We start from the raw sequence: 16,938 nt of genomic DNA, 5'->3' as shown, positions 1-16,938 counted from the left end.
ATGTTGCACTTAGCATTAAGATGTACAGTAGGTATTGTCACATTACCATTCTGTGTGTATTAATACCTGCGTGCAATCAGCCCCAGGGTCACTAAACCTTGAAGGCAAGTTAGTCCAATATGAATTGTGACGTTCAGAATGTTGACATCAGAATGTCGTCATGGACAGGAGGGCAACATGTCTAATGTCGACATTGACATAATGTCGCCATTATGGATGGCTTCTTGGCAGGGGTGCCTAAAAGGGGGGGGGTGGCGGTTACTAATTACCAGTGCCCGTGCTTGTTGGAGAAGCCCGGTGGGGGTTCTGGTCTGAAGCCGCACCTCCCCCCACTCCCTCTTACCTGCCAGCAGCCCAGCACACGCTGCAGTGGAAGACTGTTCATTGTTGTTGAGCATCTGCAGTCTCCTCTGCCTGGGGGGGGATTGGTCATACTTGTTCGTGTCTCAAAATGGATTTGCGTTACTCAAAAATATTTTTTTTCTCCCCTCCCCAGCGTGCTGCAAAAAGTCTTTGTTTTCCTAAGGGGACGAGACCATGCCTCCCGCGATTAGTCCACACTCCCGGGCCGGCTCTCTACAGCCCTGCTTGTCGGCCATGCTCGCAACCCCAAGGGTGGCCACCAGAGACGATATGTTGACATTCTAGCATTGTCGATATAATCTGTGATGTCATTCTCATGTCGACATTATGACTTTCGACATATGATACCCAACCCAAGGGGTGGGATATACTGTATTAGGCTTCAAGTCAACCCTCAGTTGATCTGGTGGAAGCAGGAAATATGGGCCAACGTTAGGATCTGAGCGACTATGACAAGGGCCAAATACAGACAGCTAGACGGCTGGGTCACTGCATCTCCACGGCAGGTCCTGTGGGGTGTTCCCAATATGCAGTGGTTAATATCTACCAAAAGTGGTCCAAGAGAGGACAACCAGCGACAGGGCTCATTGATGTGAGTGGGAAGAGAAGGTTAGCCTGCCTGGTTCTAGACCACAGAAGAGCTACTGTAGCACAAATTGTTGAACAAGTTCATGCTGTCTCTGATAGAGAGGTGTCAGAACACACAGAGCATCGCAGCTTACTGCATATGGGATTGCGTAGCAGCATACTGTTCAGAATGACTATGCAGACCCCTGTCCACCACCGAAAGCGCCTACAATGGGCACGTGAGCGTCAGAACGGGACCATGTAGCAATGGAACAAGGCGGCCCGGTCTGATGAATCATGTATTTATTACATCATGCGGATGGCCCGGGAGCCATTTACCTGGGGAAGAGATGGCGCCAGGATGCACTACGGGAAGAAGGCAAGCTGGCCAAGGCAGTGTGATTCTCTGGGCAATGCTCTGCTGGGAATTCTTAGGTCCTAGCATGAGAGAGACTTGCACAATGCTAGGCAGGTGGCTAATGAGTGTATATATCCATTGTGGCAAGATCAGGGGTAAGGGTGCCGTCTCCTGGGGTAAATGGTTGCACTGTCAATTGTCATGCAGCAGCCAAGTAGTAGTACCCCAGTCCGGGGCCTAGGTACAAGTATATGCAGCTAATTTTATTAGCAGCACAAAACAAAAACATAAAAGGTAATTGTGGCCTGTCCGGACCTAACGTCACGCTCACAAAGCAGAAGTGTTTAGCGCAGCACTTACATCCAGCAACCAAAAACGTTGGTGCACAGACCACAGGACCACATGGTGGTGTCTTCATTGTGCTGTGGAGTACTGGGACTCGCTCTATACGTAATCATGGTATATAAATGACTGAATGCTGTTTTCCTCTGTTATTAAGGGTTGCGGTCAGCATTTTGACGGTAACTATGTCGACAGTTATGATGTCAACATTGTGGAAATGTGGACAGGTAACATATCGATATCTACAAAATGTCGACATATTCACATCGACAAGCGAAATGCTGACATTAGGTTTTGGGTTATGGATAGGGACATACTTACTGCTGCAACCGCAGTTTTGCGATATTAGCCGCAACTGGCAGAACATTAGCCACAGCCGCCGGGTGACGGTTAGGATTATGTTTAGGGTACTTACCTCCGCAGCCACCAGAACAGCCAATTGTCAACGTGTTACGTGTCGACCATGTCATCGTTCTTATGTTGAGATGATGGGGTCAATTTACTAAGATGGGAGTTCTATTTAAGAAGTGATGTTGCCCATAGCAACCAATCAGATTCTACTTCTCATTTATCTAGCACCTTCTAGAAGATAATACCAGGAATCTGATTGGTTGCTATGGGCAACATCACTTCTTAATAGAACTCCCATCTTAGTAAATTTACCCCGATGAATGTCCACAAGCTAACCGTTGAGAAAACATAATGAACCTGTTATGAGACAGTGGGACAAAGGGGACACCTGTCAGGCAGTCCATATTGGGCCTGATTCACTACCGATTGCAATAGCGATTACGCACGTAGTTTCACTGCGATAGTATGCTAATTCATTGCGATCGCTAGGCCGCCGCAGCACTATATAAGGACGCCCACTTTAACTTACACACATCCGTAATGTTTAGCAAGACTGCAAAACCATCGGTACAATCGATACCATCGCAGCCTCACGCACACTTGCACAAGCTCTGACCTTACTCAGGAATTGCTAACTTCAGCGCACTCTATTAGGCCTCAGGCTGCGTAGGCCATCGCAGTGGATAATTTATGCACCACCCACAAGGCACTTCCTGTCAATCACTCTGCGATGGGTCTGCATAGTCACTACGATCGCAATCCCAATCGCAGTGGCCGGCTCACGCACGCAGACTGCGATGCATACTCATGCACAGAAAGCATCAATCGGACGATTGCATGCGTAATCGCAGTTGCGGTCGGTAATGAATCAGGCCCATTGTCCGTGTGGCCCGTGACATTGTCCCGCTGCTGTAGATGTAGACTGGGCCTTGAAGAAGTTAAACACAATAGCACTTGCCTCCTTTTAGGGACCTTACTAGGGAGATTCTGTAGGGGAGGTCCAGTGAGCAAGTGTATGTCACTGAATCATCTACACACTACAGATGATATTCTGACTCGTAGTCTAACCCCCACCGGTTGGATATACAGTACAGTAATAGTTACAGTATCACCCACAGTGTGCAGATGATATGACTGGCAGGAACTGGGAATACCCAGCTCAACCTACACTACGTTCAGCTCCCTGGGCACTCACTGCTAAAGGGGGTACCTACACTGGGGCTAGCACACTGGGCACTCACTGATGAGGGGGTACCTACACTGGGGTCAGCCCCCTTGTCACTCACTGCTAAAGGGGGTACCTACACTGAAGCCAGTCCCTTGCACACTGACTGCTGAAGGGGTACCTACACTGGGGCCAGCACACTGGGCACTCACTGATGACGGGGTACCTACACTGGGGTCAGCCCCCTTGTCACTCATTGCTAAAGGGGGTACCTACACTGGGGCCAGCATACTGGACACTAACTGCTGAGGGGCTACCTACACTGCGGTTAGCACCCTGGGCACTCACTGCTGAGGGAGTAACCACTGGGGTTAGGCCCTTGTACACTCACTGCCGAGGGCATGGCTTCACTATTAACTCCCAGTGTACTGCTTTGTGTTTTTATTTTGTATTTACTGTAAATAATACTTTTACGCTGCCCAGTGGCGTAACTCCCCTGTGTGCAGCCATTCAAATAGGCTGCATAGCACAGTCTGCACTTACTGTGTAAATATCGCAACCCCCTCCGGGCTCCCCAGCTGAAGTTCCACCACTTGCCCAGTCCCCTTTGCAGTATAAGCTGCCGAAACAGCCTTGCTTCTCCTAACCATGGCTGACAGGCAGAGCTGCATTAAGGGCTACATGGGCCTGGGGCTGTAAACGTTCAATGGCCTATATTGAGAAGGGGAGAATCTGTGACCAGTGTTGTGTGGGTGTGGCCAGTGCTGTGTGGGTGTGGCCAGTGCTGTGGGTGTGGCCACCTCCTACACTCTCAGCCCACTGTCTCCCTAAATACATAAAAACAGAAAAATATCAGAATTTTGGTAGAAAAATAGAAATACCATTTTAATATTTAAGATTTATGGCCGACTATTTGATGCAGCTGGTCATCACCATGCTACAATGATGATAGGCTTATTTTTATGTGGGGGCCTGGAGCTGTAGCTCCATCCACCCCATTGTTAATTTGGCCCTCCTGACAGGTGGAGAACAAACGCCAAAAGTCCAGCAGCTGGGAAACTCCCTCACAGAGAGGAAAGCCCTGTCTACTCGGTTACCAACCAGTTAGAAGATTCACCTCTGGGGATTAGCAGAGTGGGTCCCAGCCAACAAGGCCTCCCCTCCTCAACATTTAATTGACTCCTCTCTCATAAATGTGGTGAGGGAAATATTACATAATCGTCCAAACATACAGTGCACATATGAAGATCCCTTTATCTAAGTAACAGAAACACACATCGTTTAGATTGCCAGCAATCAAAATGCAATTGTGATTAAACCAACTCAGGGACACCTAATTTGACATTCTCGTACTCTAGTCTGCAGAATACTTATGAGAAAACATGCTTCCATATAATAACTGAAACCAAAATACTGGCTAATTTTACTAAACTACAGGAGACCATTACTTAAAATACTGATGTAGACTAGAATAACTATGCGCACCTAAACAGCAGGATTGGTCACAGGCTTCACTGGTAGATGTATGTCATTTGTTTTGTCCATCATGTAACAGGAATTGGGCAATATAACACTCAAGCATGGCGGTGTCCCTTGTTGGTCTCCACACAGTCTGTTGGACACAGGCTATGGCTAGAGTGCTGTTCCATGAGCTTGTCATCCAGAAGTGATCAAGATACAAGTCTAGGGGGGGGTATGTAGTTATAATCCCGACAGACGGGATGCCGGTGCTTAGAATGCTGGCGCCGGAATCCCGACCAGGGTTAGGCACTAGGGGGAGGGTTAGGGTTAGGCACTATGGGGGGGGAGGTTAGGTTTAGGCACTAATGGGTAAATTTACTAAGAATCGAGATGGTACCGATTTTCAAGAAGATTAATCTCGCTGGAATTCGACAAAATTCGGGTGATTTAATCCCTTTTTTTTACCAAATTTACCAACAGGTGATTTGAGGCTAAACGAGTTTGCCGATGGTGAAACAGAACGAGATATCTCTCCTGAGTAACTCGTTTTGAAGGAGATTACTCACCCGAGATTGCAGTGTTTTCTCTCAGCAAATCTCTCCCGAGCTAGCAGCCTGCACATATCAGTGAGATATGTGTTGGCTGCTTGTGTGTTAAAACTTGTAAAAAAGGGTTGTGTTATTAAAAAAATTACTTGAGGTCCCCCCCCCCCAAAAAGACTAACCAGCCCCAGACTTGCCAGCCTGTCCTGGTTCTGCCAGCCAATCAGCGGTGGCTTAACATTAAGCGGCCACTCATTGGCTGGGACCCACGCGGAGGAGCCGCTCATTGGCTCGGTCCACGTGGGTCCCAGCCAATGAGCAGCCGCTAATGGAAGCTGCCGCCGATTGGCTGGCGGCCGGGACACTGAAGTCATTCGCGATACTGTAACACTATGCGGATACATGTTGTTACAGAGTGTCCGGCCACCTAAAAGGATTACTGCGGAGAACATCGAGGTGAGGGTGAGTATTGACTTTTTTTTTTCAGGTGTTTCGAACAGATACTTCACATTGAGAAGGGGACCTGAACATCTGGCAACAGGTAAGTATGTGTGTGTATGTATGTATGTAATAAAACTTTATGCTCACGGTGTGTGTTGTGTTTATTTAAACATTTCTTCACAGGTGAACTACACATACTAGTGGGCCCTAAATGCCCCACATGCTGGTACTTGTGGTTCTCCAAGCACCAGCATGCGGAGGAGGCTTGCTGGGACCTGTAGTTCCACTGTAAAGACAATGTGAAATATTCAAATTTTTACACAATACGCTAACACAATCAACCCGCCACCCACCACCCAGGGGTGGCGGGGATAGCCCTGGGCTATCAGCCTAGGCCAGGGGTGCCCAGGAGAGGGGTACCCCTTTTTTGGAGTGGTACTCAACTCCCTAGGGATCCCTGGCCTGGGCTGACTAGCGTTCAGGACTGATGCTGCGGCTGGGGGGCCCGGTGAAAGGGTACCACTGGCTGTGGCATCAGCCCCCCACTAGAAAGGGTCCAGGGCTGGTTTTAAATATACATGGAACCTCACGTCATTTTTTTTCTACGTATATTTAAAACCAGCTCTGTCCCTGCTGCCTGGTGCTGGTTCGTAATTTACAGTGGAACCCTACACATATTTTTCCCTGTAAATTAAGAACCAGGACAGGCTGGCAAATCCGGGGCTGGTTAGTCTTTTGGGGGGGGGCACGTCATTTTTTTTAGAAAATTAACCCGATTTTAACCATTTACAGAAATAAACATACACAAATCACAATGATTTGTGTATGTTTCTGACCATCTCGCAGCTCAGGGGATTGAGAGTTTGAAAAGTGATTTTGGCAGAGAGTTTGCTCCTATCTCACCCGAGCTTGTCATCCCAATTCTTGGTAAATTTGAGAGATGTATGTTTTAGGTGAAAGTACTTCCGATTTGGCCCGATGGTGATTTGATTCGAGATTGCTATCTCACCGAGTTTTACGAGTGAGATGAGAGAAATCTTTCTGTAACTCACCTGACTTTGCCTTTAGTAAATTTGCAAGCAGGAAAAAAATGAATAAATCACCCAAGATGGTCATCTTGACCTATCTCGATTCTTAGCAAATTTACCCCTAAGGCTGTAGGATTAGGTGTAGGCAGCGGGGAGGGAGGGTTAGGGTAGGGAGGGGGTTAGGATCCTAACCCTGTCAGGATGCTGGCATCGGGATTCTGACCGCCGGGATCCCAAGTGCCGGTATACCATACCCAACCCTTCTGGGGTGCTATGTACATTATGATGTATGGCATCACTTTGATGCTCAATGTACTGCATGGCATTCAATGGAATGCTGTCTGTACATTATGGCAGTCACTGGGATGCCGTCTGTACATTATGGCAGTCACTGGGATGCCGTCTGTACATTATGGCAGTCACTGGGATGCCGTCTGTACATTATGGCAGTCACTGGGATGCTGTCTGTACATTATGGCATTCAATGGAATGCTGTCTGTACATTATGGCAGTCACTGGGATGCTGTCTGTACATTATGGCAGTCACTGGGATGCTGTCTGTACATTATGGCAGTCACTGGGATGCTGTCTGTACATTATGGCAGTCACTGGGATGCTGTCTGTACATTATGGCAGTCACTGGGATGCCGTCAGTACATTATGGCAGTCACTGGGATGCTGTCAGTACATTATGGCATTCAATGGAATGCTGTCTGTACATTATGGCAGTCACTTGGATGCTGTCTGTACATTATGGCAGTCACTGGGATGCTGTCTGTACATTATGGTAGTCACTGGGATGCTGTCTGTACATTATGACAGTCACTGGGATGCTGTCTGTACATTATGGCAGTCACTGGGATGCTGTCTGCACATTATGGCAGTCACTGGGATGCTGTCTGTACATTATGGCAGTCACTGGGATGCTGTCTGTACATTATGGCAGTCACTGGGATGCTATCTGTACATTATGGCAGTCACTGGGATGCTGTCTGTACATTATGGCAGTCACTGGAATGCTGTCTGTACATTATTGCAGTCACTGGGATGCTGTCTGTATATTATGGCAGTCACTGGGATGCTGTCTGTACATTATGGCAGTCACTGGGATGCTGTCTGTACATTATGGCAGTCACTGGGATGCTATCTGTACATTATGGCAGTCACTGGGATGCTGTCTGTACATTATGGCAGTCACTGGGATGCTATCTGTACATTATGGCAGTCACTGGGATGCTGTCAGTGCTGTATGGTGATCATATGGTGATTACAGTCTTTGATGTATGGTGATAACTATGATGCTGCTTGTGCTGTATTGTCACTAGGATGCTCAATTTAATGTGTGGCAGTCCCTGAAATTCTCTCTGTACTTTATGCTGGTAATCAAGCTGGTCTCTATACTTGTGGCAGTGACTAAGATGCTCTCTGTACTGTATGATGATCACTGGGATTAGGGGCGTAGCAAGTCCTATGGGATCCCCATAGCAACATTTCCCAAGGGCCCACCCTGTGCAAATTATTTAGCAATCCATTTTGATTGTAAATGATCTAATATTTGCGCTATCTGCCTACTTAGCTGACATGCAGGATTAAATGAATGGTGATTAGCATATAGTAAGCATTATAAACTAAAAAATATATTTTTAAAAACATTATATAATCTCCCTAATCCTAAATGTTTATGATATAACATGGTATATAAGAAGGCTATGATTCGCTAATAAATCAGTTATTGAGGAGAGATGGGCCTTTACAGCAGATGCACTGCAGCGACACTCCGAGGTGGCCTGGGCCCCATAGCAGCCCCATTCTCTGCACCTACTGTCTGAGATTTGCTACAAAATTGGAAAACTGTGTAAGCATATACTGGGTGTTTAGTCTGCGTCCAGGTCTCCAGTAGGATTGTTTCTACAGTCTGGCCTGGAGTTGAATCCTCAGAGGATTCGACAAGTGTGTATCCATCTTAAGCCATGCAGTGTCATATCAGATGAATAATTTTGCTTTATCCATCATTTCTAAATTAAAAACAGACAAAATGGAGGGAGGTGTCTGATGGAGTAATGGAGCATACACACGGTCATCCCAATTCTTGGTAAATTTGAGAGATGTATGTTTTAGGAGAAAGTACTTCCGATTTGGCCCGATGGTGATTTGATTCGAGATTGCTATCTCACCCGAGTTTTACGAGTGAGATGAGAGAGATCTTTCTGTAACTCACCTGACTTTGCCTTTAGTAAATTTGCAAGCTGGAAAAAGATGAATAAATCACCCAAGATGGTCATCTTGACCTATCTCGATTCTTAGTAAATTTACCCCTAAGGCTGTAGGATTAGGTGTAGGCAGCGGGGAGGGAGGGTTAGGGTAGGGAGGGGGTTAGGATCCTAACCCTGTCAGGATGCTGGCATCGGAATTCTGACCGCCGGGATCCCAAGTGCCGGTATACCATACCCAACCCTTCTGGGGTGCTATGTACATTATGATGTATGGCATCACCTTGATGCTCAATGTACTGCATGGCATTCAATGGAATGCTGTCTGTACATTATGGCAGTCACTGGGATGCTGTCTGTACATTATGGCAGTCACTGGGATGCCGTCTGTACATTATGGCAGTCACTGGGATGCTGTCTGTACATTATGGCATTCAATGGAATGCTGTCTGTACATTATGGCAGTCACTGGGATGCTGTCTGTACATTATGGCATTCAATGGAATGCTGTCTGTACATTATGGCAGTCACTGGGATGCTGTCTGTACATTATGGCAGTCACTGGGATGTTGTCTGTACATTATGGCAGTCACTGGGATGCTGTCTGTACATTATGGCAGTCACTGGGATGCTATCTGTACATTATGGCAGTCACTGGGATGCTGTCTGTACATTATGGCAGTCACTGGGATGCTGTCTGTATATTATGGCAGTCACTGGGATGCTGTCTGTACATTATGGCAGTCACTGGGATGCTGTCTGTACATTATGACAGTCACTGGGAAGCAGTCTCTACATTATGACAGTCACTGGGATGCTGTCTGTACATTATGGCAGTCACTGGGATGCTATCTGTACATTATGGCAGTCACTGGGATGCTGTCTGTACATTATGACAGTCACTGGGAAGCTGTCTGTACATTATGGCAGTCACTGGGATGCTGTCTGTACATTATGGCAGTCACTGGGATGCTGTCAGTGCTGTATGGTGATCATATGGTGATTACAGTCTTTGATGTATGGTGATAACTATGATGCTGCTTGTGCTGTATTGTCACTAGGATGCTCAATTTAATGTGTGGCAGTCCCTGAAATTCTCTCTGTACTTTATGGTGGTAATCAAGCTGGTCTCTATACTTGTGGCAGTGACTAAGATGCTCTCTGTACTGTATGATGATCACTGGGATTAGGGGCGTAGCAAGTCCTATGGGATCCTCATAGCAACATTTCCCAAGGGCCCACCCTGTGCAAATTATTTAGCAGTTTATCCATTTTGATTGTAAATGATCTAATATTTGCGCTATCTGCCTACTTAGCTGACATGCAGGATTAAATGAATGGTGATTAGCATATAGTAAGCATTATAAACTAAAAAATACAGTATATTTTTAAAAACATGATATAATCTTCCTAATCCTAAATGTTTATGATATAACATGGTATATAAGAAGGCTATGATTCACTAATAAATCAGTTATTGAGGAGAGATGGGCCAGTGACAGCAGATGCACTGCAGCGACACTCTGAGGCGGCCTGGGCCCCATAGCAGCCCCATTCTCTGCACCTACTGTCTGAGATTTGCTACAAAATTGGAAAACTGTGTAGGCATATACTGGGTGTTCAGTCTGCGTCCAGGTCTCCAGTAGGATTGTTTCTACAGTCTGTCCTGGAGTTGGATCCTCAGAGGATTCGACAAGTGTGTATCCATCTTATGGTGGGTACACACTACACGATATGCTCCCTGAGCGATATCGTCTAGTGTGTCCCCGGCAGGCTGTGTTCAATGTCGTTCATGACATTGAGCACAGCCGCTGAACGATATCATTAACGATATCGTTCAGCGCCGGGCTCTCTCCCCCATTCCCTGACATGCAGCAACCTGACGAGATTGTCAGGTTGGCCTGCATGTCAGCCCGATGAACGATGATGACAAACGACCCGCGGGAACGCGCGTCGTCGTCATCGTTCATCTTTTTGGGGTTAAAAATGGACGATAAAGTGGACAACTGAACGATAACGATATCGTTATCGTTCAGTCGCCCACTTTATCGCCCAGTGTGTACGCACCATTAAGCCATGCAGTGTCATATCAGATGAATAATTTTGCTTTATCCATCATTTCTAAATTAAAAACAGACAAAATGGAGGGAGGTGTGTGAAGGAGTAATGGTGCATACACACGGTCAGATCAGTCAGATGAACGATTGAACGATTTTTTTCCAACGATTTGAACGATTGAACAATTTCAGACAGTATTAAAATGAAATCGTCAAAATCTGACTGCAAACACAGACAATGGCCCTGATTCAGACCCACTCGCGAGCGGCTGTCCGTTCAGACCCACTCGGGAACGCCTCTCGTCAGAAGCTGGCCCACTGACATCACTAGTGATGTCAGTGGGAGTGATTTTGGCTCTGATAGAGCCAAAATCACTCCGGAGCTTGCGGTTGAAAACCTCAACCGCAGGCTCCGGCTCGCAGTTTCGATGGTCGCGATGGTCAAGACCATCGCGGCCATCAAACTGCACGCTCGTATAGCCTGTGGGTGGTGACCCACAGCTATACGAGCGTCCAGGAGGACGCTCCATTTTCATGGAGGGCGGCCCTCATTCAGAGCGTGCGCTCTGCTGAGAGCGTACGGCTCTGAATGAGGGCCAATGTCAGATATCGTTATCTGACATGTGGGAACGCGCATCCTTCATCATTGCAGGCCCACATGTCAGATTTTCTTTTAGATATGAACGATTGAACGATTTTTAAAATCGTTATCGTTCAGATCTGACACAAAATTTCAACGTGTGTATGCAACATAAGGGTGACAGGTAAGCACAATTTGTTATATAGTCCTTACCTTTAGATGTTATTCAGATTCTTTTTCTGAAGATGTTGCTGTTCAGGACCTTATTGGAATTTGTAATCCAGCGTTCTTATCAGTAGTCATTATCCAAAGTTGCCTAAATAAAGCAGGAACTACTCAGAGAGAATCAATGTTGGACATAATGTCACCACAAAATGGCTGCCAGTAGCTGGGCATCCTTTATATAGGGCTGTGACCTGCACTGTGACATCACAATGACTGCAGGCAGCAGCTAGAGATGGCTGTAGCTTGGATCCGCTCTGGGCCCAGATGCCCTGCAGCAGCATTCTGGTGAGAATAGAAAAGACGGGGCTCAGGAGATGGCAGCGTAACTCGGTGCAAGGAGAGGTTCGGGCCCCCAAGGAGGCCTGTGCCCCATAGCACCCGCACTCTCCGCACCTGCTATACTGTAGCTATGCCCTTGACTGGAATGCTGTTTGTGCTGTATGATAGGGACAAATATGCTCTCTGTATTGTATGGCTGTCAAGTTGGCTGTTTGCTAGCACCACTTATGGTTGTGTTGGGGCACCTACAGTTTAAATTTGAATGAGGCCACTCTCAGAAATTTTTCCAGGGCAACTTTAAGTTCACAATCCACCCTTACCCACACTGCAGCAGCTCAGATACCTGGCACCCACACTGCAGCAGCTCAGATACCTGCTGTACCCATGCTGTACCCACACTGCAGCAGCACAGATACCTGCTGTACCCACACTGTAGCAGCTCAGATACCTGCTGTACCCCCACTGTAGCAGCTCAGATACCTGCTGTACCCATGCTGTAACCACACTGTAGCAGCTCAGATACCTGCTGTACCCATGCTGTACTCACACTGTAGCAGCTCAGATACCTGCTGTACCCACACTGCAGCAGCTCAGACACCTGGTACCCACACTACAGCAGCTCAGATACCTGGCACCCACACTGCAGCAGCACAGATACCTGCTGTACCCACACTGCAGTAGCTCAGATACCTGCTGTACCCACACTGCAGCAGCTCAGATACCTGGCACCCACACTGCAGCAGCTGAGATACCTGCTGTACCCATGCTGTAGCAGCTCAGACACCTGCTGTACCCATGCTATACCCACACTGCAGCAGCTCAGATACCTGCTGTACCCACACTGCAGCAGCTCAGAATCAGATACATGATGTACCCACACTGCAGCAGCTCAGATACCTGCTGTACCCATGCTGTACCCACACTGCAGCAGCTCAGATACCTGGTACCCAGACTGCAGCAGCACAGATAACTGCATACTTTCCTACTTTTGAAAAAGCATTTCAGGGAGTGTGTGACAGCAGCACCTATGACCGTGGTGGTAAAGTGGGCGTGTCCTGCTACATCTGAGGGGCGTGTCATAATACTGACTTACATCCAAGTGTAAACGAGCCCTGAAGCAGTTACTAAGATCTACTTGTTGATGAAACACACTGATACTTTTAAGAAAATGCATGTAGCCATAGGGATCATTGTGCCTTTTAACCAATGCAGGGAAATTATACCAATGATCCCATTTGAATGTATATATCTTTTCTTTTTTACTATAACAGCGTCATAATGGGGGTAATGTGCAACCAGGGAGATTGCCAGACTCTTCAGGGAGTCAGGGAGATTGCTGCTATTTCAGGGAGTCTTCCTGACAATCAGGGAGAGTTGGCAAGTATGTGCTGTACCCATGCTGTACCCACACTGCAGCAGCTCAGAATCAGACACATGATGTACCCACACTGCAGCAGCTGTACGAATTCACCATGCCTTTATACTACTGTAATAGCAATATAACCTTGCAGAGTGTGTATTTCAAAGGTGTCCAGTTTAAGTGTCTGTTCTAGCAATCATTATGTAAAGTACTCAGACTGGGAATCCATATTGTTACAGCGTGCTCTCCAAATAAGCCATTTCACTGGCAGACAGTGCTCTGCTTCCAATGACTGCTGGAAGAGTGAATGTCAGCTCAGGTTATTGCAGTCTAGTTTTCCTGCCAAGTGTTCTGTGGCCCAGCTGGCAGTGCTGGCACTGACTGACTGACTGCAGTATTACAGTGGACGAATCTCCAATTTGGGGGTTGGGGGCGGCCAACCCCCACCAGTTTGCTATATAAGGAATTACAACCAAGGTTGTTGGAAGGTGTACAACCTCTTACTGCTTGCAATATACTCTACCTGCTCAATATGTCTAAGTGTTTACATTGTTTGACCACAAGCAGCTATTTATTCTACACACACAATATACCCACTTATAGCACCTGTACTGCCTATTAGACGTTCTCCAATCACGTTTCTGTACAGTTTCATAAAGCCGATGTGCTCATATCTGATCTTTGGCCCCAAATTAAGTTTTTGATGATACACTTTATTTATTATTAAGCAGGTGCGTTGGACGATGAGGATCCTGGAAGGACCGTGCGCCCGTCCACTAATGAACCTATCTGTTCAGTTTCTCAGGTTTTTCTTTGATACTGTGAATTTGAGCACTTGGATAAAAGACGAATGGTGTCAGATTTATGATTCAAACTACGTCAAGGAAAACTGGATCAGCCCCCTGCTAAGGTGAGTATTACTCCTACACGGCATAGGGAATAAAAGGGGGAGTGATACCTGACATGGAATACAAGCCATAGATCATGAGGCAACGTTTAATCATATAATCTGCACAATAGGGAACAAGTTATCCCTTCTAATTAAAAAATTTTTTTTTTATTACTTGAAATAATAATTTTTTTTTAATTACGTGACAGAAAAATATATGGAAATGGCGTAAGGCGTAGGAACATATGGAGGCAAAGCACAGCGACTCATAGGGAGGAGGTTATCTGTATATTATTGTATAATCTGTATTGTAGACTGACATCACTACTAGTCCCTGCTGTGCTGGAGGGGTCACTGCTTGTATTTATTAGCTATTGGGCTGTGGATAATATGGAAAAGGTACACAGGGAGTAAGTGATTGGACGAGATATGCAGCCAGCTGGCAGAGACCACCCTCCGCATGAGACAAAACACCCCATTTTTAAATGTGCAAGCAAATAGAGTGATGGAAGGAAGGGGAAAGTGTGTCAGAGATTCGTAGCAGCCTGCCTGGTTCTGGCCTGGGCTGGTTTATTTCCTATAGTACAGGGTGGCCGTAACCTGGCCTAGCCTCTTTTCCCCATCTCTCCACATCTGATCCCTGTTTTACTGGTCACATAAATGATTGCAAATTTGGAGACTGCTCCTGACTCTTATGACTAAAGATGGAACACCGAATTTACAAACCTACACATGTTTTTATTTGTGACCACCATCTTGTGACTGAGGCCCTGAATCAGGGCCGTCCCTGCTCCTTTTTGGAGCGGCCTCCTGGCCGCTCGCATAGCTGTGGGTAACCACCCACAGCTATATTGAGCGGCCAAAATGATAGTCGCGATGGTCAAGACCATCACGACCATCGGGCTTGCGGCGAGATCCTTGCGGTAGGGTCTCGCTGCCGCAAGCCCTGGAGTGCTTTTGGCTCTGTCAGAGCCAAAAGCACTCCCACTGACATCACTAGTGATGTCAGTGGGGCCGGCCCCAGACGGTAGGCGTTCCCATGACGGTAGGCGTTCCCCAGACGGTAGGCGTTCCCCGGCACGCCCACCAAAGGGGGTGTGCTGTCAATCACCATCGACAGCACGCCCCCTTTGCTGCGAGACCCATAACGACGGCTTGGCCGTCGTTATTCGGGTCTCGCACATGCGCACGACGGAGCCGGCTCCCTGGTGCACATGCGCACTTGGGCAACATCGACCCGCTTGCGAGCGGGTCTGAATCAGGCCCTGAGTCCCCCTGATTCTTCAATATAAACCTATAACTGTGCATTTGTCCACTAGGTGGCAGTCTGAGGTTCTATATTTACAATATAAGCCTAGAATTGTAAGTTTCTCCGCTAGTTGGCAGCCTGAAGTAGACCTAGAACTATGTGTTTCTACACTAGGTGGGGTTCTGAATATTTTTTATTTCAAGTTATTTATATAGCGCACACATTCTTATTCTGCAGCGCTGTTCTCAGTAATTTACATCAGTGCTTGCCCAAGCGGAGTTTACAATCTATAATCCCTACTACATATACATAGATACACACTAGGGTTATTTTTTTGGGTTGGGAGCCAATTAACCTACTGGGAGGAAACAGGAGTACCCAACTTAAATCCACGCAAGCACGGGGAGAATATACAAACTCCACACAGTTAGAGTTGTGGTGGGAACTGAAGCCAAGACCTCAGTGCTGTGAGGCAGTAATGCTAACCATTACACCATCCATGTTGCCCATAATAAAATATAAACCTAGAACTGTGCATTTCTTCACTGGGGGGTAAATTTACTAAGATGGGAGTTCTATTAAGAAGTGATGTTGCCCATAGCAACCAATTAGATTCTACTTCTCATTTATCTAGCACCTTCTAGAAGATAATACCTGGAATCTGATTGGTTGCTGTGGGCAACATCGCTTCTTAATATAACTCCAATTTTAGTAAATTCTTCCCTTGGTGTCAGCTTGAAGTTCTATATTTACAATATAGACCTAGAACTGTGAGTTTCTCCACTAGGTGTCAGCCTGAAGAAGTTCTGAATATATATGATAAACCTAGAACTGCAAGTTTCTCCACCAGGTGGCAGCCTGGAGTTCTGAATATACATTATAAACCTAGAACTGTGCATTTCTCCACTAGGTGGCAGCCTGAAGTTCTGAATTTAATTGATGTCCTTGGAAGTAAATCGGTAAATAGTTCTACACCAGTGAAAGGCTCTAAAGTGACGGATGTGAAAGAGTTCAATTTAACAAAGCCCAAACCAAGGACCATACCAGTACCACAAAGAATACCAGTCCAGAAGCCTCATCAACCTGTAAGTTGTTTTCATGTGTGGTAGTTGGTTGTGTATTCTGTGTTTACATATTGGTAGATTCCTAAAGGAGTAGACTTATCTTTTGCATTCTTACTCCCATCAGGGTTCCTCGCAGGAGTAGTTAGTTGCTTTCCTTCCCGAACTGTAGCGTTGAGAACAGATAGCTGTGATTTTGGGCCTCATTGAGTATAAATAGCTATAAATCCGACCCCTGCAGATGGCAACCTTTGGCCAAGAGTTCTTTGCATGGCGAGGAGCATTCAGCGTAGGGCTAGACAATCTGCTGTAAGTTTAATGATGCTTAGATGTACAACATCTAGCCGAATATACAATGCTGCAGCTATTGTGTATCTTGCAAAAATTAAGAATCATGCAATCGAGTGCTG

The 16,938-nt window shown here is 46.5% G+C and overlaps 1 protein-coding gene across 4 annotated transcripts in view; it reads left to right on the top strand.

The window, feature by feature from the left end:
- Nucleotides 1-16,938, top strand: part of CFAP99 (cilia and flagella associated protein 99) — a 189,694-nt gene that overhangs the window by 58,371 nt on the left and 114,385 nt on the right. For all 4 annotated transcript variants that reach the window (XM_088454956.1, XM_088454958.1, XM_088454953.1 and 1 more), the window contains exons 5-6: nt 14,127-14,239; nt 16,378-16,552. In XM_088454956.1, coding sequence (XP_088311082.1) covers nt 14,127-14,239; nt 16,378-16,552 — 288 coding nt within the window. The remainder of the gene's footprint in view (nt 1-14,126; nt 14,240-16,377; nt 16,553-16,938) is intronic.

The sequence above is a fragment of the Taudactylus pleione genome, unplaced genomic scaffold (assembly GCF_031769625.1).
Source record: "Taudactylus pleione unplaced genomic scaffold, aTauple2 ptg000638l, whole genome shotgun sequence".
In the NCBI taxonomy this organism is placed as follows: domain Eukaryota; kingdom Metazoa; phylum Chordata; class Amphibia; order Anura; family Myobatrachidae; genus Taudactylus; species Taudactylus pleione.
This window is presented reverse-complemented; position numbering and strand designations above follow the sequence as displayed.